Here is a 24,801-nt window from a genome sequence, read left to right as displayed (position 1 = left end):
CCGGCGCGGGCCTACTCTTCGTCTCACCCCTCGGGAAACACCTACGCTATGTGCTACGCCTCCATTTCCCGGCGTCCAACAATGTGGCTGAGTACGAAGCTCTGATCAACGGATTGCGAATCGCCATCGAGCTAGGGGTCCGACGCCTCGACGCTCGCGGCGACTCGCAGCTCGTCATCGACCAAGTCATGAAGAACTCCCACTGCCGCGACTCGAAGATGGAGGCCTACTGCGATGAGGTTCGACGCCTGGAAGACAAGTTCTACGGGCTCGAGTTTAACCACATCGCTCGGTGCTACAACGAGACTGCGGACGAGCTGGCAAAAATAGCCTCGGGGCGAACAACGGTTCCCCCGGACGTCTTCTCCCGGGATCTGCATCAGCCCTCCGTCAAGATCGACGACCCTCCCGAGCCCGAGGCGCCCTCGGTCCAGCCCGAGGTACCCTCGGCACAGCCCGAGGCACCCTCAGCTCAACCCGAGGTACCCTCGGTCCCCGAGGGCGAGGCATTGCGCATCGAGGAGGAGCGAAGCGGGGCCACGCCTGATCGAAATTGGCAGACCCCGTACCTGCAATATCTCTGCCAAGGAGAGCTACCCCTCGACCGAGCCGAGGCTCGGCGGATAGCGCGACGCGCCAAGTCGTTCGTCCTGCTGGACGATGAGAAGGAGCTCTACCACCGCAGTCCCTCGGGCATCCTCCAGCGATGCATCTCCATCGCTGAAGGTCAAGAACTCCTGCGAGAGATACACTCGGGGACTTGCGGCCATCACGCAGCGCCTCGAGCCCTCGTCGGGAATGCTTTCCGGCAAGGCTTCTACTGGCCAACGGCGGTGGCTGACGCCACTAGAATTGTCCGCACCTGCGAAGGGTGTCAATTCTATACGAAGCAGACCCACCTGCCCGCTCAGGCTCTGCAGACGATACCCATCACCTGGCCCTTCGCTGTGTGGGGTCTGGACCTCGTCGGCCCTTTGCAGAAGGCGCCCGGGGGCTACACGCACCTGCTGGTCGCCATCGACAAATTCTCCAAGTGGGTCGAGGTCCGACCTCTGAACAGCATCAGGTCCGAGCAGGCGGTGACGTTCTTCACCAACATCATCCATCGCTTCGGGGTCCCGAACTCCATCATCACCGACAACGGCACCCAGTTCACCGGCAGAAAATTCTTGGACTTCTGCGAGGATCACCACATCCGGGTGGACTGGGCCGCCGTAGCTCATCCCATGTCGAATGGGCAAGTAGAGCGTGCCAACGACATGATTCTACAAGGGCTCAAGCCTCGGATTTACAACGACCTCAACAAGTTCGGCAAGCGATGGATGAAGGAACTCCCCTCGGTGGTCTGGAGCCTGAGGACGACGCCAAGCCGGGCCACGGGTTTCATGCCGTTCTTCCTGGTCTACGGGGCCGAGGCCGTCTTGCCCACTGACCTGGAATACGGCTCCCCGAGAACGAGGGCCTACGACGATCAAAGCAACCAAGCTAGCCGAGAAGACTCGCTGGACCAGCTGGAAGAGGCTCGGGACAAGGCCTTACTACACTCGGCACGGTATCAGCAGTCCCTGCGGCGCTACCACGCCCGAGGGGTCCGACCCCGAGACCTCCAGGTGGGCGACCTGGTGCTTCGGCTGCGGCAAGACGCCCGAGGGAGGCACAAGCTCACGCCCCCCTGGGAGGGGCCATTTGTCATCGCCAAAGTTCTGAAGCCCGGAACGTACAAGCTGGCCAACAGTCAAGGCGAGGTCTACGGCAACGCTTGGAACATCCAACAGCTACGTCGCTTCTACCCTTAAGATGTTTTCAAGTCGTTCATATACCTCGCACCCACGCAAAGTTTAGTCATCAAGGAAGGGTCGACCTCACCTCGGCAAAGCCCGACCCTCCCTCGGGGGCTAAAAGGGGGGGAACCCCCTCTGCGTCGAAATTTTCCTCGAAAAAGGGTCTCTTCTGCCAGAATATCTTTCGTGCTTTTTGACTACTTCGAAAAGTGGATCCTGAAAACGACGGAGTACACGTAAGCAGCCAAGGCTGACCGAGCCGAGGGACTCCTACGCCTCCGGGATACGGATACCTCACTCATCACCTTCTGCGATAAGTAACTCGCGTTCGGATAAAGTGATTCCGCGGACCGAACAAGTCTTCATGTTCGGAAGTTCTTCTGCCGAAGCAATCCTTCGAGCCTTCTCGACTGAGTCGGTGGCAGGGCCTCATGGACGGGTGAAAGTACGCGTAAGCGGCAAGGCCGACTGAGCCGAGGGACTCCCACGCCTCCGGGATACGGATACCTCACTCATCACCTTCCGCGAGAAGCAACTCCCACTCACACAAACATCCCTGTTACCGACAAAAAAGTCCAGATACTCGAAACAAGAGGAAAGGAGACGCAGCTTTACAACACAGCGAGGGCGTGTATTCTGGCCTCGGCGGCTGCAGAAGGCACACACTACAAGACACTCTGACCCTGCAGCTCGGGTCTTGACGCTGGAAGGGGGCAGCAACACCCTCGGCATCGACGACACCTTCGGCGAGGCCCGACCTAGCCTCAGACGGCGACGCGGTCCGAGGATCTCCGCTCCGAAGGACGACGTCATCACCACGCCCGGGCAATCGCTGCTAGGGACTTCTCCGGGAATCCGGCCCGAGCAGGCGGCTCGGCCGGTTGCCCCTGGGGCCTCGGCCGACCATCTCCCAAGGGCGCCAGCCCGACCTGAGGCCTCGGCTGATCAACTCCGACGTTGGTCCTGCCAACGGACAACCCGGCTAGGCTCCGGCCAACTAGGTTTCATTCTCGAGCCGACTCCGCCTCTGTTCATACTGATATCGCTACCCCTGGCCTCGGCTCGTCAAAGAGCGGCCGAGGGGTCCCTTTAACTAAGCTAGAGGAGCCTCGGACAGCAAGGCCGACCGAGCCGAGGGACTCCTACGCCTCCGGGATACGGATACCTCACTCGTCACCTTGACACAGGCGACTCATGCTTGGTGAAGCGGTTCAGATAATCAACAGACGAGTCTTAGCGCTCAAAAATGAGGAAAAAACACGGCTCCGTGCCGAAATTACATACATGTTCAGGCCCCGAAAGCCGAAATGAACAAAAAACACCGGCATTCGAAGTGCCGTCACAAACGGAACTCCGGTTCCCCCCTCCGCAGGTACGAACAGCCCCACTCGATAGGGGTGGGCCTGCGGAGCAACGGAAGACCGGCGAACGGCGCGCCGTCACCCGCTCCAGCAGCGGCGACGACGACGACTTCTGCTTCGGGGGGCCGAACAGCGGCAGCACTGACCTCAGGGCGGATGCTGCTGCCAGGAGGCCCCCGCCCATGCCCAAACTCGTGAGGCAAGGACGGGCAGAAGGCCGTAGAGTTGGAGGTCAGCCCGTGGCCGGCCTTGGCTATCAGCGCCGGTGGAAGAACCTCTTCCAGCTGCCGTGGCAGACGCCGGCGCTGCGAGCGGCTCCGAAGCCACTCGCGTCCGAGAGCCAGGCACGGTGCGGCTGCCGGCGCCACGGACGACGGCCGCCCTTCCCTCCAATCACTGAGTGAAGGAGCGGGCCGCCGCCCACGCAGGGGCCGACCCCAACTCGGCACACTCTCCTCCCCAGCCCTGGTGATGAAAATCCTTGAGGCTGAGGGAGGGGCAGAGGCCGCAGCCCGGCTCGCTTTCCCCCACCATCAAGCTGGAGGTCACCATCTTGGGTGACCGCCGGTGGAGGGGTGCAGCCGGGCTGCATGATGAAAATCCTTGAAGCCGAACGATGGCTGAAAGGTACCAACTCCCGCGGAGTTGCTTTCCTCCAACGATGAGGCGAAAAAACGGCGGGTATCCCCCATCCGGGGGCTTGGAAGCTGGAAAGACGCAGTGCATAAGGGAGCGAGAAGACATGGTCGCCTTTCGAAAGGGGTCACCCTCCTTTTAAAGGCAACTCTCCCTGCTCGCACCCCCAACCGTCACGGACCGAGACTTCTCCAACACGCTCCAAGGCCCTCCCCTGCGGCGCGGGGGCTGGGCCCCGCATGTCATGCAGACCGGCTCCGAGCAGAAGAAGCCAAACCGCCGCGCGTGGTGCACGCAACCGCCCAGCGGTTACAAGTGACCCTCCACTTTCGCCCAGACCAACGGACGAAAGAGGCGGGCAGCCATGCAGGCGGCATGCAACCGCGCCAAGTGGACGCGCTTCTCCGACTCCCGACACGCCAGCATGGAGGCCCAGGCCCACGCGTCGCGCAACCGGCGCGCCGGATGCTGCACGAAAGCAACTGCACCGCCACTTGCGCCACCACCGCGCCTCCTCGATTGTGGAACCAATACCGCGACTCGAGGCGACCCAGCGCGCGACCCAACAGCGCCAGCCTGACGTGGCGGTCAACGCGGCCAAAAGTGGGCCGGCAGTAATGACGGTGGCAGGCGCGCGGGAGCAGCGGTCACGTCGTCAGCCAAGCTCACGTCCCATCCGGGGGCAGCAAGAGAACCCCCTCTCACGGCGTGAAGACAACGCGCCCGTGATCCGTTCTTCGAACGGCTCGCGCACGCGCAACGGCCGCCCCGCCAACTACTCGCCCCGTCGCATTAACTCCGCGGCTGGACAGGCGGCGCTTCTGGCAGGAGCAGCGGGCGACGCTTCGCCTTCGCCGAAACAACCGCGCCAAAAAAGGTACGCCGCGTCGTTCGGTTTCGTATCCTTTTCCCTTTTTCCTCTTTCTCTATCTCTTGCGACAGGGACCGGGGAAAGGGGATACTCCGAAAGGGATCCTTCCCCGTGAAGGAACCAGGCTCCGAGCCTCCTTACTGATCAGGGGTTCGAAGGCTGGCCCCCCGAAGGGTTCAACAGCCGCCTCAGATCGCGTGGGCCCTACACCCACTACTGGTCAGAGGTTCGAAGGCCGGCCCCCCGAAGGGTTCCACGGCCGCCTCAGGCTACTCGGGCTCCGCGCCCATTACTGATCAGGGGTTCGAAGGCTGGCCCCCGAAGGGTTCACAACCGCCTCAGACGCCGAGCGAGGGATGACCAGGGGTACGTTCGATACATAACCAAGGCTCGGGCTGCGCTCCCGAGGTACCCTAGGACATTTCCGAGACCAGCGGGAGCGATCTTGCAACGGAATCCCATCGGAGGGAGGCATCGAGCCCTCGGACCCCATCGCCAGGGGACCGGGTCCGGCAGATCACCCGCAGGTACTTTTGGGCGTGCCTCTGGGCCCCTAGCCGACCCCTAACGAACGGGGCACGGACGTCCACTCGGATTACCCGCTTGCAGCTCACCGGAGACACCATGTTCGGCGCCCATCGAGGGTAACATGGCGCTCTCCCCCCTCCTCCTTGCGGAAAGGCGACGCAGGGGCGTATGTAAAAAAGCCGAGTCTGTCCCTGATCGCCCTCTTGCCCTGTGCAGAGGCTCGGGGGCTGCTCTCGCAAACCCGGCTCCGGCCAAACCGTTGACAGCGTCAACATACCAGCCCGAGAACTTGGGCCCCGACCGTACACCCGGGCTACGGCCAGCTCGCATGAGGGAACAACCAGACCAGCCGAAGCATTACGCAAGGCATTAAGACCTCGAAGGAGTGAAACCACTCCTCCGAGGCCTCGGGGGCTACACCCGGCGGGTGCGCTCGCGCGCACCCACCGGAACAAAATGCAACCGAGAAAGGCTGGTCCCCTTGCAAAAAAGTGTGACGAAAGCCTCCAAGCGAGTGCAAACACTCCCTTCGAGGCTCGGGGGCTACTGTCGGGGACCATAATTAGGGGTACCCTCAAGACTCCTAATTCTCAGCTGGTAACCCCCATCAGCATAAAGCTGCAAAGGCCTCATGGGTGCGATTAAGTCAGGGATCAGTCCATTCGAGCGACTCGATCACGCCTCGCCCGAGCCTAGCCTCGGACAAGGGCAGCCGACCCCGGAGGATTTCCGTCTCGCCCGAGGCCCCCCTCCAACGGCGGACACATCTTCGGCTCGCCCGAGGCCCCGCCTTCGCTAAGAAGCAACCCTGACTAAATCGCCGCACCGACCGACCAAATCGCAGGAGCATTTACGCAAAGGTGGCCTGACACCTTTATCCTGACGCGCGCCCTCCGGCAGAGCCAAAGTGACCGCCGTCACTTCGCCGCTCCACTGACCGGTCTGACAGAAGGACAGCGCCGCCTGCGCCACTCCGACTGCAGCGCCACTTGACAGAGTGATGCTGACAGGAAGCCAGGCCCTGCCAAAGGCACCATAGGAAGCTCCGCCCGACCCAGGGCTCGGACTCGGGCTCCGCCCTGGAAGACGGCGAACTCCGCTCCGCCCGACCCAGGGCTCGGACTCGGGCTCAGCCCCGGAAGACGGCGAACTCCGCTCCGCCCGACCCAGGGCTCGGACTCGGGCTAAGACCCGGAAGACGGCGAACTCCGCTCCGCCCGACCTAGGGCTCGGACTCGGGCTCAGCCCCGGAAGACGGCGAACTCCGCTCCGCCCGACCCAGGGCTCGGACTCGGGCTAAGACCCGGAAGACGGCGAACTCCGCTCCGCCCGACCCAGGGCTCGGACTCGGGCTAAGACCCGGAAGACGACGAACTCCGCTTCGCCCGACCCCAGGGCTCGGGCTCGGGCTCAGCCCCAGAAGACGACGAACTCCGCTTCGCCCGACCCCAGGGCTCGGACACCGCCCTGGCCTCTGCCGACGACCTCCGCCTCGCCCGACCCAGGGGCTCGGACTCGGCCTCGGCCATGGAAGACAGACTCGACCTCGGCTTCGGAGGAGCCTCCACGTCGCCCAACCTAGGGCGCAGGCCAGCCACGTCAACAGGAAGCGCCATCATCATCCTACCCCGAGCTGACTCGAGCCGCAGAGAACAAGACCGGTGTCCCATCTGGCTGTCTCCACCAGATAGGCAATAATGGCGCCCCGCATGCCCTGTGACGACGGCGGCTCTCAGCTCTCTTACGGAAGCAGGAGGGCGTCAGCAAGGACACAACCGCTCCGACAGCTATCCCTCCGCCAAGCTCCGCCGCTCCTCCGACGGCCACGACATCACACTAGTTGGGTTCCAAGATCTCTCCGGCTGCCACATTGGCATGTACTCAGGGCACTAGCTCTCCCTCGCTAGACACGTAGCACTCTGCTACACCCCCATTGTACACCTGGATCCTCTCCTTGCGTCTATAAAAGGAAGGACCAGGGCCCTCTTAGAGAGGGTTGGCCGCGCGGGACGAGGACGGGACAGGCGCTCTCTTGGGGCCGCTCGCTTCCCTCACCCGCGTGGACGCTTGTAACCCCCTACTGCAAGCGCACCCGACCTGGGCGCGGGACGAACACGAAGGCCGCGGGATTCCCACCTCTCTCGCGCCGGTCTCCGGCCGCCTCGCTCCTTTCCCCCCTTCGCGCTCGCCTGCGCGCTCGACCCATCTGGGCTGGGGCACGCGGCACTCACTCGTCGGCCTGAGGGACCCCCCGGTCTCGAAACGCCGACAACTGGACATACACCCCTGCATTTCACTCATGTTTTATAGCGCTCATATTTTAATTTCAAAATGGTTGGGGTTCTGTATCTCAGTTAACACAATGAAAACTGTGAAACTGAATCTAGCCGCAGTGGCTGCAGTTCATGCGGGAGTGGGCTCTGACGGTGGTGTACAAGTCGAGAAAGCGGATGGAGTGGGATGATCGGGCATTTGACACTTTCTATGCATTAAATATGTATATTAGAGACATGTTTTACTCTTCTCTATATCTGTCGGGTATCGTAATTAGGGGTACCCCAATGCTCCTTAACCTGGCCGGAAAACACTGTAAAGACTGATAAGCACGGTTCAAGTCAAGACCTCATCTACCAAGAGATGCGACCTCGCCTCGCCCGAGCCCGGCCTCGGGCGGGAACAGTAGTCCCGGACGGATTCACGCCTCGCCCGAGGGCCTCCTCAGTCAGTGGGTGCATCCTCGGCTCGCTCGAAGCCCAGCTCGGGCAAACTTTGTCGTGCAGCGACCTCAGCCAGATCGCCTTACCAACCGACTATATTGCATGCGCATTTAATGCGGGGATCGCCTGACACCTTATCCTGACACGCGCACCTCAGTCGGCCAGGTCGAAGTGACCGCAGTCACTTCGCCCCTTTACTGATTGTTCTGACAGGAAAACAACACTATTCACCCCGTTCCGACTACTGTGCCAACCACCAGGGTAAAACTAACAACAGTAAGTCACGACCTCCCCCGAGTTCAGTCTCGGGCGCAATAGGGAGCTCTGCCTCGCCCGACCCAGGCCTCGGCCTCGGCCTCGGGAGAAGGTCTCCGCCTCGCCCGACCCCAGGCCTCAGCCTCGGCCTCGGGAGGAGTCACATCCTCGCCCGACCTCGGCCTCGGCCTCAGGAGAAGTCTCCAATCGCCCGACCTCGGTCTCGGACCGACTACGCTACAGGGGATACATCATTACCCTACCACTAGCTAGCCACCCCTTGCTACGAAGGAACAAGACCGGAGTCACATCAAACTACTCCGATAGCAGGTAATGAGTGGTTCCCCGCGTGCGACCATGACGTCGATGGTTCTCAGCTCCTTACAGAAGCAAGGAAACGTCAGCAGGGCCCCGGGCCGCACCGTCAGCTACGCTTCTACGGGGCTCAAGCACTTCTCCGACGGCCACGTTAGCACGTATACAGGGCTCAAGGCACTTCTCCGCCAGCCACGTTAGCATATAGCTACACCCCCAATGTACAGCTGGGCATCTCCTTGTATCTATAAAAGGGGATGTCCAGGGCCTTCCTAAGGGGGAGGGCGAAGGTAGGCGAGCAGAGGCAGGCAGAGTCGGAGAGACGCGATGGAGGCAAACTCAGACAACTCACCTCAAGGCCAAACCCTCTCTCTCTCTCGCTCTCGCTCTCTCGCAACGCTTGTAACCCCTACTACGAGCACCCCGGTGCAAGATAATATAAGCCTCACCTCCCGCTTGTGTTCCATCTTGCATCAACCCATCTGGGCAGGGACACGCAGCGACAAATTCACTGGTCAGTTGACGGTCCTCGCGGGTCCGAAACGCCGACAGTTGGCACGCCAGGTAGGGGCCTGCTGCGTGTTGACAAACACTTTCCCGTTGAAGCTCCATATGGGTAGCTTTCAGCAGCCTCTCCAGCCCGGGACGGTGCTCCGCTTCGAGAGTCTCGAGTTCATGTCCCGTGACGGCAGCTACGACATGGTACTCCTCCCCTCACAGCACGACAACAACGACGGTCGTCAGCTCGCTCGGCGGCGGCGAACTCGACGACGACATCTCCCCGCGGCAGAAGAGGAACACCCGGGTTTGCCCCGCCACCTTCCTCGCTGGAGGAGATGGGGCAACCGTGGCCAGGCAGGAGGCGGCACCTCGTCGGCTGTCGGACCAGAGCGAGTCGACGACGCCGGCACCCCTGCGGGGGACGTGTCGGGTGTTGTCCTCGCACCTGAGACAACGGCGGGTGTCGCTTCCCAGCAACGTGCCAACCCCAAGCGGACTGATGACGCCAGCACCCTCGCGAAGGACTTGTTGGACGTTAGCCTCGTACCTGATATAACGGTGCAGTCCGTCCCCGATGTGACTTCACCACCGTCCATCAACCAAGAGGTACCATCCGTTTTCCACCCTGTTCCCTTTAGATTCAGCTTCGATCCACCAAGCGACCCCGCTTCGGTGAGCGCTTTCGCAAGGGCATATTCTGACCTTCTAGGGTACCATATGTGGTCAACTTGAGACCGACTGACGGTCGTCTCAACCTCCAGACCCGCAGGTTCCGAGGAAGAAGACGACCCCGACTTCGGTTGGGATTTCTCCGGACTTCGTGATCCCAGTGCCATGCGAGACTTCATGTCCGCATGTGACTACTGCCTCTCTGGCTGCTCCGACGATGACCACAACCTTGACGACAAGGGTTATGGCCCAAGTCGCAAGTGTTTCCACATCGATCAGGGGGATCACGACGAAGACAACCACCTCGGCATGCCGGAAGATGACGACGCCCCTGTGCCTGCGTCTCGTGTTGAGATCCCGCGGGAGCTAGCTATGGTCCAAGTCCCTGCGGGGGGTCAGGACACACAGCTTGAGCAACTTCGCGAGAAGCAGGCCAAGCTCAACGAAGAAGCAGGGCGGCTTGTGCAGCTCCGACAAAACATCGAGCAGGAATGGGTAGGCCGAGCACTCGCCGGAGGAGCGCGTCATCGGGCCCGGGACGTCCAGCGCCGTATCGTTGACGATGCCAGGGCGGGGCTGCCCCGGCCTTCAGCGGGGCCGACCAGAACCTAGTTGCAGCGGCGATGCTACTTCGAACAATGCCGGAGCCATCCACCACCGAGGGGCGGCGTATCCAGGGCGAACTCAAGGATCTCCTGGAAGATGCCGCAGACCGACGAGCCGAGAGCTCTGCCTCCCGAAGGCGAGGGTGCCCCTCGGAGCATCGCGCAACGTCCTCCCGACGCATGCGGGAGGCCTCGGTCCGCACCGAGCGCACACGGGACGGGACGCCCGCAGCCCCGGATCGCCTCGGTGACGAGCAACACCATCGCGACTGTCGAGTCCGCCTCGAGGAGAGGGTGCGCCGAGGCTACCACCCCAGGCGCGGAGGACACTACGACAGTGAGGAGGATCGGAGCCCCTCGCCTGAACCACTAGGTCCGCGAGTCTTCAGCCGGGCCATACGACGGGCGCCGTTCCCGGCCCGGTTCCGAGCCCCGACTACCATCACCAAGTACTCAGGGGAGACAAGGTCGGAGTTGTGGCTTGCGGATTACTGGCTGGCGTGCCAGTTGGGAGGGACGGACGACGACAACCTCATCATCCGCAACCTCCCCTTTTTCCTCTCCGACGCTGCCCAGGCATGGCTGGAGCATCTGCCTCCTGCGCAGATCTCCGACTGTGACGACCTGGTCAAGGCCTTCGCTGGAAATTTCCAAGGTACGTACGTGCGCCCTGGGAACTCGTGGGATCTCCGGAGCTGCCGCCAGCAGCCACGGGAATCCCTGCGAGAGTACATCTGGCGGTTTTCCAAGCAGCGCACCGAGTTGCCCAACATCACCGACTCGGACGTCATCAGGGCATTCCTCGCCGGCACCACTTGCCGAGACCTGGTGAGCAAACTGGGATGCAAGACTCCCACCAAGGTGAGCGAATTGATGGACATCGCCACCAAGTTCGCCTCTAGTCAGGAGGCGGTCGAAGCCATCTTCCGGAAGGACAAGCAGCCTCAGGGAAGACAGAAGGAATACGCCCCCGAGGCGTCCGTCCAGCGTGGCACGAAGAAGAAGGCCAAGAAGATGGCGCAAGCAAAACACTACGCCGTTGACGCGGATCTCGTCGCTGCTGCCGAGCACAGGAACCCTCGGAAACCTCCCGGAGTGGCCAACATGTTCGACAAGATGCTCAAGGAGTCGTGCCCCTATCACAGGGGTCCCGTCAAGCACACCCTTGAGGAGTGCGACATGCTCCGGCGTTACTTCAACAAGGCTGGACCCTCGGCAGAAGGTGGCAAAGACCAAGGCAACAACAAGAAGGGGGCGACAAGGAAGAGGAGTTCCCGGAGGTCCACAACTGCTTCATGATCTACGACGGGCAAGTGGCGAACGCCTCGGCTCGGCATCGCAAGCAGGAGCGCCGGGAGGTCTGCTCGGTGAAGGTAGCGGCGCCGGTCTACCTAGACTGGTCCGACAAGCCCATCACCTTCGACCAAGGCGACCACCCCGACTGCATACCGAGCCCAGGAAGGTACCCGCTCGTCGTCGACCCTTTCATCGGCAACGCTAGGCTCACCAAGGTCCTTATGGACGGAGGCAGTAGCCTCAACATCATCTACGCCGAGACCCTAGGGCTCTTAGGGGTCGATCTGTCCACGATCCGGGCCGGTGCAGCACCTTTTCACGGGATCGTCCCCGGTAAACGCGTCCAGCCCCTTGGGCAACTCGACTTGCCCGTCTGCTTCGAAACTCCCTCCAACTTCCGAAGGGAAACCCTGACGTTCGAGGTGGTTGGGTTCCGAGGGACCTACTACGCGGTGCTGGGAAGACCGTGCTACGCCAAGTTCATGGTCGTCCCCAACTACACGTACCTCAAGCTCAAGATGCCAGGCCCCAACGGAACCATCACCGTCGGATCCACATACCGCCACGCTTACGAGTGCGACGTAGAATGCGTGGAGTACGCTAAGGCCATCGCCGAGTCCGAGGCCCTCATCGCCGACCTAGATTGCCTCTCCAAGGAGGCGCCAGATGCGAAGCGCCACACCGGCAACTTCGAACCGTCCGAGGCGGTTAAGTCCGTCTCCCTCGACCCCAGCAACGACGCCGGCAAGAAAGTCAAGATCGGCTCCGAGCTCGACCCCAAATAGGAAGCAGTGCTCGTCGACTTTCTCCGCGCAAACGCCGAATTTTTTGCGTGGAGTCCCTCGGACATGCCCGGCATACCGAGGGATGTCGCCGAGCACTCGCTGGACATCCGAGCCGGTGCCCGACCCGTGAAGCAGCATCTGCGCCGTTTTGATGAAGAAAAGCGCAGAGCCATAGGCGAGGAAGTCCACAAGCTAATGGCTGCAGGGTTCATCAAAGAGGTATTCCATCCAGAACTGTAACCCTATGCTTGTAAAGAAAAAAGGTGGGAAATGGAGGATGTGCGTAGACTACACTGGTTTAAACAAAGCATGTCCAAAGGTTCCCTACCCTCTGCCTCGCATCGATCAAATTGTGGACTCCACTGTTGGGTGCGAAACCCTGTCTTTCCTCGATGCCTATTCAGGTTATCACCAAATCAAGATGAAAGAATCCGACCAGCTCGCGACTTCATTCATCACACCCTTTGGCATGTATTGTTACACTACTATGCCATTTGGCTTGAGGAATGCAGGTGCAACCTACCAAAGGTGCATGAACCACGTGTTCGGAGAGCACATCGGCAAAACGGTCGAGGCTTATGTCGATGACATCGTTGTCAAGACAAGAAAAGCCTCCGACCTCCTCTCTGACCTTGAGATAACATTTAGGTGTCTAAGAGCGAAGGGAGTAAAACTCAATCCCGAGAAGTGTGTCTTCGGAGTCCCCCGAGGCATGCTCCTAGGGTTCATCGTCTCCGAACGAGGCATCGAGGCCAACCCGGAGAAAATCGCGGCCATCACCAACATGGGACCAATCAAAGATTTAAAAGGAGTACAAAGGGTCATGGGATGCCTTGCGGCTTTGAGCCGCTTCATCTCGCGCCTCGGCGAGAAAGGATTGCCCTTGTACCGCCTCTTAAGGAAGGCCGAGCGCTTCACTTGGACCCCCGAGGCCGAAGAAGCCCTCGGAAACCTTAAAGCGCTCCTTACTAATGCGCCCATCTTGGTGCCCCCCGCTGAGGGAGAAACCCTCTTGATCTACGTAGCCGCAACCACTCAGGTGGTCCGCGCCGCGATCGTAGTCGAGAGACGAGAAGAGGGGTATGCACTGCTCATCCAGAGGCCGGTCTACTTCATCAGCGAGGTGCTATCCAAGACCAAGATCCGCTACCCACAAATCCAGAAGCTACTGTACGCAGTAATTCTAACACGACGAAAGTTGCGACACTACTTCGAGTCTCATCCGGTGACTGTGGTGTCATCCTTCCCCCTGGGAGAGATCATCCAGTGCCGAGAGGCCTCGGGTAGGATAGCAAAATGGACAGTGGAACTCATAGGCGAAACATTTTCATTTGCTCCTCGGAAGGCCATAAAATCTCAAGTCTTGGCAAACTTCCTGGCTGAATAGGTCGACACCCAATTGCCGACAGCGCCAATCCAGGCCGAACTTTGGACCATGTACTTCGATGGGTCGCTTATGAAATCCGGAGCGGGTGCTGGCTTGCTCTTCATTTCACCCCTCGGGAAACATGTGCGCTATGTACTATACCTCCATTTTCCGGCATCAAACAACGTGGCCGAGTACGAGGCCTTGGTTAATGGATTGTGCATCGCCGTCGAGCTAGGGGTTCGGCGCCTCGACGCTCGTGGCGACTCGCAGCTCGTCATTGACCAGGTCATGAAGAACTCCCACTGTCGCGATCGAAAAATGGAGGCCTATTGCGACGAAGTTCGGCGCTTGGAAGATAAGTTCCACGTGCTGGAACTCAACCATGTTGCTCGATGGTACAACGAGACCGCGGATGAACTGGCGAAAATAGCCTCGAGGCGGACGACGGTTCCCCCGAACGTCTTCTCCAGGGACATATATCAACCATCGGTCAAAATCGACGACAAGCCCGAACCCGAGGAGACCTCGGCCCAGCCTGAGGTACCCTCGGCCACCGAGGGTGAGGCCTTGCGCGTCGAGGGAGAGCAGAATGGGGTTACGCCAAACCTGAACTGGCAGACCCCGTACCTGGAATATCTCCTCCGAGGAGAGCTGCCCCTCGACAAGGCCGAAGCTCGGCGACTGGCTCGGCGCGCCAAGTCGTTCATTTTACTGGGTGATGAAAAAGAGTTATACCACCGCAGCCCCTCGGGCATCCTCCAACGATGCATATCCGTTGCCCAAGGATAAGAGTTGTTACAAGAAATACACTCGGGGGCCCGCGGTCATCATGCAGCACCTCGGACCCTTGTGGGAAACACTTTCCGACAAGGTTTCTACTGGCCAACCGCGGTGGCCGATGCCACTAGGATTGTACGCTCCTGCCAAGGGTGTCAATTCTATGCAAGACAGATGCACCTGCCTGCTCAAGCCCTGCAGACAATACCTATCACTTGGTCGTTTGCCGTATGGGGTCTGGACCTCGTCGGTCCCTTGCAGAAGGCACCCGGGGGCTTCTCGCACCTGCTGGTCGCCATCGACAAATTCTCCAAGTAGATCGAAGTCTGACCCTTAACCAGCATCAGGTCCGAGCAGGCGGTGGCATTCTTCACAAATATCATCCATCGCTTTGGGGTCCCAAACTCCATCATCACCGACAATGGCACACAGTTCACTGGGAAAAAGTTCCTGGACTTCTGCGAAGACCACCACATCCGTGTGGACTGGGCCGCCGTAGCTCACCCAATGACAAATGGGTAGGTGGAGCGCGCCAACGATATGATTTTGTAGGGACTAAAACCGAGGATCTACAACGACCTCAACAAGTTTGGCAAGCGGTGGATAAAAGAACTACGCTTGGTGGTTTGGAGTCTGAGGACGACGCCGAGCCGGGCCACGGGCTTCTCGCCGTTTTTCCTAGTCTATGGGGCCGAGGCCATCTTACCCACGGACTTGGAATACGGTTCCCCGAGGACAAAGGCTTACGACGACCAAAACAACCAGACCAGCCGAGAGGATTCATTGTACCAGCTGGAAGAGGCTCGGGACGTGGCCTTACAACACTCGGCGCGGTATCAGCAGTCTCTACGACGCTACCACGCCCGAAGGGTTCGGCCCCGAGGCTTCCAAGTGGGAGACATGGTATTTCGGCTGCGACAAGACGCCCGAGGGCGCCACAAGCTTACTCCTCCCTGGGAAGGACAGTTCATCATCGCCAAGATTTTGAAGCCCGGGACATACAAGCTGGCCAACGATCAAGGCGAGGTCTACAGCAACACTTGTAACATCGAACAACTACGTCACTTTTATCCTTAAAATGTTTCAAGTCGTTCATGTATCTCGTTTTCTTTACATGCATAAATAAAGTCTAACCATCAAGGAAGGATCAGCCTTGTCTCGGCAAAGCCCGACCCTCCCTCGTGGGCTAGAAGGGGGAACCCCCTCTGCGTCAAAATTTTCCTCGGAAAAGATTTATACCAAAACGACTTTCGTGCTTTTCGACTATATCGATAACGGAATCCTAAAAACGATGAGAGGAACACGTAAACGGCAAGGCTGACCGAGCCGAGGGACTCCTACGTCTCCGGGATACGGATACCTCACTCATCACCTTACGCGAAAAGTAACTCGCGCTCGGATAAGCGATTCTGCTATCGAACAAGTCCTAACGCACGAAACGAGAGGAAAGAAAACACAACATTATAATCCGACAATAAAAATGTTTAGGCCTCAGCGGCCACAAAAAACATACGTATACTTAGAACAAACTGTTCCTGCAGGCTCAGACATCGGCAGGGGGAGGAGCAGCACCCTCGGCGTCGTTTCCACCCTCGGCAGGATCTGGCCCGGCCTTAGACGGCGACATGGGCGGAAGGATCTCCACCTCAAAGGAGGAAGCCAGCGCCGCGCTTGGGCCCTCGACGGCCGCGTCAAGCCTCTGGATCTCGGTTAAGGCAGCCTCCTCTTCGTCGGGTAAGCAGTACCCCTCGCTAACCCGCTCCAGATCCACGTCGTAGTGGGAAGCGAGCACGGCGAAGGCCCGCCTAACGCCGTGGTGCAGCGCCCCGCGGAGTCTGCTGCGCACATGGCCGCCTAAGGCCCGCAGGTGACTCTGGGGGGAGCTACCCGAGGGGACGTCGTCGAGGCCGAAGGCCCGGCAAAAGGCCGAGATGGCCTCGGACATGGCCACGCGGTCGGCCTCCTCCTGCTCAGCCACCTGGGCAAGCGCCTTGCAGTTCTTGACGGACTCGTTAAGAGCCGTCTCGAACCCTGCAGACAGCCGGACAATGTTCTTCAGACACGAAGAGAAGAATGAAGACAAAAAAACAAAGTCACAAAGCGGGCAAAACATACCTTCGGCCCGGGCACGTTGCTGTGAGGTCATGGCTTGGGCGGACCGGCCAGACCCGACGGCCACGGCCAAGCCCTCCGCAAGGGTCCTGACCCGAGCGGTCACCTCGGGTCTAGAAAGGGGGGAACCCCCTCTGCGTCAAAATTTTCCTCGAAAAAGTTTTCCGCCAAAATGACTTCTGTGCCTTTCGACTGCGTCGATAACGGAATCCTAATGACGAGCGAGAGAGACCTTGAACGGCAAGGCCGACCGAGCCGAGGGACTCCTACGCTTCTGGGATACAGATACCTCACTCATCACCTTCCGCGAAAGGTAGCTCACGCTTGGATAAGTGATTCTGCTACCGACGAACAAGTCCTAATGCTCGAAACAAGAGGAAAGAAGCACGACTTCATACCCAAATGTTCAGGCCTCAGCAGCCACAAAGAACAAACACACATACTTAGGGTAACTATGGTTTCTAGACTTAGACGTCGACAGCGTCCTCGGTGGTTTTACCGACCTGCGGCAGATGTCTAGTACTTGAAGCAGTTACATCTTGCTCTCAAGAAAAGTACCATTACAAACGGGACTTCGTCTCCATTCCCGCGGGAATGAACTACCTCCACACCAGAAGGCATGCGGGATAACAAACTCCAGGCGGCTCGCCGGCGACCACTGCACGAGCAGCGACAACGACCTCCGCCTCGGGCGGCTAGACAGCAGCACCGATTGCCTCAGGGCAAACGCCACTGTGAAAAGGCCCTCGCTCACTTCCCCTTATGAGGGACGAGAACCAGCCATTAAAGCCAAAGAGCCGGAGGTCCGGAGCGCAGGTGGCACTGACGTTCTCGTCGGCGGAGGCAACCGCTTCTGCAGGAGGAAGCCTCACCTATGGCGACCACCACCTCAGCATCGATGACAGCGGCCGCCTGCCCACCAACACCGCACCGGCGAACGGCGACCGCCCCAGTGCGCACCGGCACGTCCTCACTCCCGTCCTCGCCACAGGAGCAAGGACGGGACTGTCCCAGAACACGAACACCGCCCTCGCGGCGTACGACGTGTTGTGCGCCCCCCGGTGCAGCCGGCGGCGCAGGAAGGACCTGGACGTGGCCGGCCCGTGCACGACGCGACCAACACCCGTGCGGCGGACGGGCAGCCACGCTCCGCCCCAGCGGTAGGAGGCGGCACCGGAAGCAGCACTAGAGCCGCTCAGGCCGGGGAGCCAGACACGCGGCAGCTGACAGCGCCACAGACGGCGAACGCCCTTCTCCCCCGAACACTGAGGGAAGGAGCGGGCCGCTGCCCACGCGGAGGCGGGACCCAACTCGGCTCGCCCTCCTCCCCAGCACGGATGATGAACATCCTTAAAGCTGAGGGCAAGGGAGAGGCCACGACCTGGCTCGCTCTTCCCCACCATGAGGCCTACGGTCATCATCCTGGGTGACCGCCGGCGGGGGACTACAGCCGGGCTGCATGATGAAAATCCTTAAAGCCGAGCGATGACTGAAGAGCGCCAACCCCCATGAGGTCACGCTCCTCCAACAGCAGCAAGAAGAAGGCAACACAGGTGCACCCCATCTGGGGGCTCGGAAGGTGGAAAGACGCGATGAATGCGAGGAGTGTGAAGGCATGGCTACCGCCCGGGGGGTCGATCCCTTTTTAAAGGCAGATCTCCTTACTCGCACCCCAAGCGTCACGGGCAAAGTCTCCACCGACGTGCTCCAGGGTTCCCACCCTACGACACGGGGGCTGGGTCCCACACGTCATGCGAGCTGACCCGAAACGCGAAAAAGGCAAACCGCCGCTCGCGAAGCATGTAACCGCCCCGCGGTTATAAGCATTCCCTCATCCTCGCCGAAACCAGCGGTCGAAAGGGCGGACCGCCACGCAAGAAGCATGCAACCGCACCACGGTTGTGCACCCTTTCGGCTTCGTCGCATCTGGTGGTCCAGCATGGAGGCCCGGGCCCACATGTCATGTAACCGGCGCGCCGGTTACTACGTGCAAGGAAACTGCACCGCCACTTGCGCCAATGCCGCGTCTTCTCGACTGCAGAACCAATGCAGCGATTCGAGGCAGCCCCGCGCGTGACCCAACAGTGCCAATTAAGTGCGACGATCAAGGGTCAGTCAGCCGCGGGGATAGGCACGGCGGTTGATATGACCAGAGGCGGGCCAACAGTAATGGCAGCAACAAACGTGCGGAAGCAGCGGTCCAATCACCTACAGGCTCGCATCCTCTCTTGAAACGGCAGGGGAGCCCTCTCCCACAGCATAAAGACGACGCACCTGTGTTCCGTTCCTCAAACGACTCGCGCACGCGCAACAGATGCCCCGCGAATCGCCCGTCTCGTCGCATTAACTCCTTGGCAGGGCAAGTGACACCTCTGGCAGGCGAAGCGGGCGCCGTTTCACCTCCGTCATGGTGACCGCGTCAAAAAAGGTGTGCCACATTATTTAAATTCATATCCTTTTCCTTTTCCTCTCTCTCTCTCTCTTGCCACAAGGACCGGGAAAGGGGATATTTCGAAAAGGATCCCTCTCAGCGAAGGAAAAGGGCCTCGAGCCCTCCTACTGATCAGGGGTTCGAAGGTTGCGCCCTGCGGGGTTCGGCAACCGCCCCAGAGCACTCGGGCTCCGAGCCCTTTACTGATCAGGGGTTCGAAGGCTGGCCCCTCGGAAGGGTTCGACAGCCGCCCCAGAGCACGTAGAGTCAGAGATGACCCTGGGTACGTCCGTTACATGGCCGAGGCTCGGGCTACGCTCCCGAGGTACCCTAGGACATTTCCGAGACCAGCGGGAACGATTTGTAATGGAATCCCACCGGAGGGAGGCACCGAGCCCTCGGACCCTATCAAATGGGTCCGGGTCCAGCAAATCCCATGCAGGTACTTTTGGAGCGCGCCTCTGGGCCACTAGCCGACCCTTATCGAACGGGGCTCGGGCGTCCACTCGGATCACCCGCTAGCAACTAACTCGAAACACCATGTTCGGTGCCCTCCGAGGGTAACATGGCGCTTTTCCCCCCTTCCTCCTTGCGGAGAGGCGACGAAGGGGCGTACAGTAAAAGTCGAGACGGTCCTTGATCGTCCTCTCGCTCCGTGCAGAGGCTCGGGGGCTGCTCTCGCACCAGGCTACGGCCAAACTATTGACCACGTCAACGAACCAGCTTAAAAACTCGGAGCCTGACCGTGCACCCGGGCTACGGCCAGGCCGCACGAGGGAACAACAAGGCCGACCGAGGCATCACTGAAAGAATTAAGACCTCAGAGGAGTCAAACCACTCCTCCGAGGCCTCGGGGGCTACACCCGACGGGTGCACTCGCGCGCACCCATCGGAACAAAGTGTAACCAAGAAAGGCTGGTCCCCTTGCAAGAAATCCGGCAGAACCTCCAAGCGAGTACCTACACTCCCTTCGAGGCTCGGGGGCTACTGTCGGGTACCGTAATTAGGGGTACCCCCAATACTCCTTAACATGGCCGGAAAACATCTTCAGAACAAACCGTAAAGACTGATAAGCATGGTTCAAGTCAAGGCCTCGTCTACCAAGGGACGCGACCTCGCCTCGCCCGAGCCCGGCCTCGGGCGGGAACAGTAGTCCCGGACGGATTCACGCCTCGCCCGAGGGCCTCCTCAGGCAGTGGGCGCACCCTCGACTCGCCCGAAGCCTTGCTCGGGCAAACTTTGTCGTGCAGCGACCTCGGCCAGATCGCCTTACCAACCGACCATATCGCATGCACATTTAATGCGGGGATCGCCTGACACCTTATCCTGACACGCGCACCTCAGTCGGCCAGGTCGAAGTGACCGCAGTCACTTCGCCCCTTTACTGATCGTTCTGACAGGAAAACAACACTATTCACCCTGTTAAGACTACTGTGCCAACCACCAGGGTAAAACTGACAACAGTAAGTCACGACCTCCCCCGAGTTCAGCCTCGGGCGCAACAGGGAGCTCCGTCTCGCTCGACCCAGGCCTCAGCCTCAGCCTCGGCCTCGGGAGGAGTCACATCCTCGCCCGACCTCGGCCTCGGCCTCAGGAGAAGTCTCTGCCTCGCCCGACCTCGGTCTCGGACCGACTACGCTACAGGGGATACATCATTACCCTACCGCTAGCTAGCCACCCCTTGCTACGAAGGAACAAGACCGGAGTCACATCAAACTACTCCGATAGCAGGTAATGATGGTTCCCCGCGTGCGACAATGACGTCGATGGTTCTCAGCTCCTTACGGAAGCAAGGAAACGTCAGCAGGGCCCCAGGCCGCACCGTCAGCTACGCTTCTACGGGGCTCAAGCACTTCTCCGACAGCCACGTTAGCACGTATACAGGGCTCAAGGCACTTCTCCGCCAGCCACGTTAGCACATAGCTACACCCCCATTGTACAGCTGGGCATCTCCTTGTATCTATAAAAGGGGATGTCCAGGGCCTTCCTAAGGGGGAGGGTGAAGGCAGGCGAGCAGAGGCAGGCAGAGTAGGAGAGACGCGGTGGAGGCAAACTCAGACAGCTCACCTCAAGGCCAAACCCCCCTCTCTCTCTCGTTCTCGCTCTCTCGCAACGCTTGTAACCCCTACTACGAGCACCCCGGTGCAAGATAATATAAGCCTCATCCTCCCGCTTGTGTTCCATCTTGCATCAACCCATCTAGGCAGGGACACGCAGCGACAAATTCACTAGTCGGTTGACGGTCCTCGCGGGTCCGAAACGCCGACAATATCCCTTATTTATAAACTCCTCTAAGGGCATCTCAACTAGGTAAAAAAGTCCCTAAAATTAATTTAAGGTGTTATTAATCAAAAATCACACTCTTAACAATTTCTTAAATAAACTCACTAAAGATAGCAACTTCCTAAATATTCCTATCTAGTCTCTTGACTTTACGTACTTAGTTCCTAGACTTGAGGTGCTATTTCACACTTTCAATAGTCTATTTCGCGTGTCAATTGCACCGCAAAAAATCAATGGCTTGCCATCAAGTTCGCGCTCAGATGCACTTTAGCTGTGGAAAGGATTATTCCATCATCCTTGTCTAACGAGTCAAGATGATTCATTAAAAATTTAGAGAAAATTGGTCGATTGTGGTTTATAACGAGTAACGATGATTATTGAGCATTATCATATAAATGAAATCAAATTTGAAGCTACAAGTGAAATATTTAATAACCTAAGAATTAGGAACAATTAGATAAGGTTGTGGGGATGAAAACATAAATGGTAATTTTTGGTTATCGGGAATCGTTTTCGAAATTTAGAGCTAAACTGAAACAAAAATAATTACTGAAAATACGGAAACGAAATCGGTAAAAAAATCGAAAATATAAACAGAAACGGTTTTGTCTCTTCCGTCCATTTTTGAAAATTACTTTTATTCGGTATTTGCCGTGTAACGTTTTTGGTATTTTTCAAAAAAATCAAATCTGAATTGATCTTTGTAAATTCATAATAACTTCATCTTAACTCAGAAAATACGAAACTAATTTTATTATTTTTTGTAAAATCAAGATTTATGTAATTGTATATAGTTTATAGTTGTTTCAAATGTTTATGAATCTTATTTATAATTTCTTACTAACTATTACTATTGATACATATATTAATAATTTGCACGAGAACCTAAGAAGAAGAATCAGGAGGACACCAATTATATTGACTATGTCAAGTTATTGGAGTATAATTAGAATCTAAGTGTCGTGTCATCATACACATCTTGATTCTATAGTCAAGTCAAGTTATATGGCTAGTTCTATGCTCCATAGTTTGATGTGTGATATTTTTTATGATTCTTTGATGGTTATCAATGTATTTTAAATTGGATACTTATATGTATGTGTGTACAGTGCTTGTCACTTGTATGTGAGATTTTGCTTTAATGCTTTTGTGAGATATGATTTAATACTTTATGAATTATGAATATTTATATATTATTACTAAATTTATGTGGATGTATAACTTATGTGAATTTATGAAGTTAATTGAGGGTACATGTTATGATTTTTACTATTGTATTTTAGATTTTGACCGTAGACGGTGTATTTTTCGTACTAAACTTTTGTTTTCGATGTATCCGAATTACCGATGTCGTTTCCTTTTCTAAAATTATCGTTTTTTATTTGTTTCCAAGAAAAAAAGAAAACGGATATTGTTTTAGTGTTTAACGACCATTTTCACCTCTCCTAAGGTTGTTTTTGTTCCCAATATATATTTAGCAACTTGATAAATCTAAATTTAGCTCTAAGACATTCACTAACTCAATTCTCCCAACATCATCTATATATTAAATACTTATATTGAACATATATTTTATTCTAGATTTTTATATGTATATATTTGTTATATCCTTAAATGTCTTTTACATATTTTGGTTTTTAAATCTTTTATCTAGATTATAAAAAAGAATAAAAAATATGAGAGGATCTCTCTATATATAAAGGATAAAAATATCTTCTATATTAAGATAACATTTTAGAAGACACCGTTAAATGTATAAAGAAAAAAAAATCTTGTAATATGGTGTAGGGAGCCAGCAGGGATAGATTTTAATACTTATTTAGATGTTAATTTTTTTGTCTTTCTTTTTTTATTGCGAATAAATAGTATATATTTTTAAATTATTAATATAAAATTCAGATACGAATACGAATTCTAATGTTCTTCACTTTTTTTATTGTAGGAAGAAAATATTGCATAAAAAATTATACAAACATTTATTTTTGTCTTTTATAATATTCTTAGCAACATGAATATTGGCACTAAATTCTATAATATCTATGTTAAAATATTAAATTTATCGTATAAACCAGATGTTTAGAATCCAACCCTAGAGCCAGTTGCCCTTTGAGACACGTAGACATCCTAAACTGACGAATCAGTCCTTTTTTCCAATACAACTGTTGTCCTCGAAATTTGTCCATTCAAATTGAAGTGAACACAAGTCCCGGTCCCAACTCTGGGAAAAACTGGGTACATATACTTCTTTGATTGAATAACTTTAACAAAAATTGTTGGTTTCCATAAACATTGTCGGTTTGCCGCAACAAAATATGACAAATGCCGACGTGTCTTCCTCTGCCAGTATTTGTTGTCAAAAAGGATGTTCACAAAATGGGTCAGACAGAACAAAAAATGACCCCACCTTCCACTGTCAATGTAGCTAACTTGCCTAACTATATATAAAGATCATAATAACTGAACCGATACAAGCTTGCTGTGAGTAGAGGTCATGTCCTCCTGTCATCATCACTGCTCTCACTGCCATCACTGCAGGGGAAACAGGAACAAATTGTAATTGCCGATCCAACTCGATGAATCATGACAGCATCGCAAGCATATACGATGTCGACGGTAGTAACGCATACCTCTCCTCGTTAAGCTTTGCGATTTTCTTCACTTCCAAGCCAGTCATGCCTAGGTACTTCTGCGCTGTTGTAACATTATCTGGCCCTGGAAATGGAGGCAGTAACGTTAAACAGTTCCTATCAGACAAACAAGTGTGCAGTATCTACCGAGTTTGCAATAATCTTTACCAAAAGTTCAACTTAAGGCTTATTACAAAGAGGACAGCAGTTGAAAATTTTGGGTCGGGTATTTCGGGTTTTGATACCCGAAATTACAACAGGTTTTGCAATACCCGAAAATTCGGGTACCCGGAATTTCGGGTTCGGGTTCGGGTATTCCCGAACTACCTGAACTATTATGTCGGCTTCATAAAAACACATACACCTTATTAAATTAGTATAAAAATATAGTTTGAATAATGATATACATGGACATATAAAACACAAGCAATCTACAATCACAAGTTATGCACACTTACACATAATTATAGATGCACAAATTAATAATTAAGTATGACATGAGTACATGACACATGAAAGTTCGGGTTATTCGGGTACCCGATTGTGATACCCGAATTACCCGAAATAAATTCGGGTTTTGCAAGTTGTTACCCGAAATTCCCGAACAAAATTCGGGTTTCGGGTATTTCGGGTTTGGGTATTCCGGGTTCGAGTTTCGGGTTACGGGTTTTTTTGCCTAGCACTATATAGTAGAAGTAGGAAACAAAGAACCAGAAACGGAAGTACCTTTAGTCAACTGGAAAACATGAAGGGCACACCGTTCCGCTGCTAGACGTACAGGCATGCTAGAGTCCTTCAAAGCATCAGCAATTGCCGGGCCCAATATAGAGTGATGTGTAGCAAGAGCTGAATGGTTCATCTACAAGAAGAAACCACTAAATT

The 24,801-nt window shown here is 56.1% G+C and overlaps 1 protein-coding gene across 2 annotated transcripts in view; it reads right to left on the bottom strand.

Moving 5' to 3' along the window:
- Window positions 1-23,480: 23,480 nt before the first annotated feature.
- LOC103645585 (protein ILITYHIA) overlaps window positions 23,481-24,801 on the bottom strand; it is a 29,789-nt gene continuing 28,468 nt past the window's right edge. For both annotated transcript variants that reach the window (XM_020546904.3, XM_020546905.3), the window contains exons 58-60: window positions 24,646-24,778; window positions 23,920-24,004; window positions 23,481-23,821 (exon numbers count right to left, since the gene is read on the bottom strand). In XM_020546904.3, coding sequence (XP_020402493.1) covers window positions 23,782-23,821; window positions 23,920-24,004; window positions 24,646-24,778 — 258 coding nt within the window. In that variant the 3' untranslated portion in view covers window positions 23,481-23,781. The remainder of the gene's footprint in view (window positions 23,822-23,919; window positions 24,005-24,645; window positions 24,779-24,801) is intronic.

The sequence above is a fragment of the Zea mays genome, chromosome 1 (assembly GCF_902167145.1).
Source record: "Zea mays cultivar B73 chromosome 1, Zm-B73-REFERENCE-NAM-5.0, whole genome shotgun sequence".
Taxonomy (NCBI): domain Eukaryota; kingdom Viridiplantae; phylum Streptophyta; class Magnoliopsida; order Poales; family Poaceae; genus Zea; species Zea mays.
Note: the sequence above shows the minus strand (reverse complement) of the source record. Positions and strands in the feature narration are given on the sequence as shown.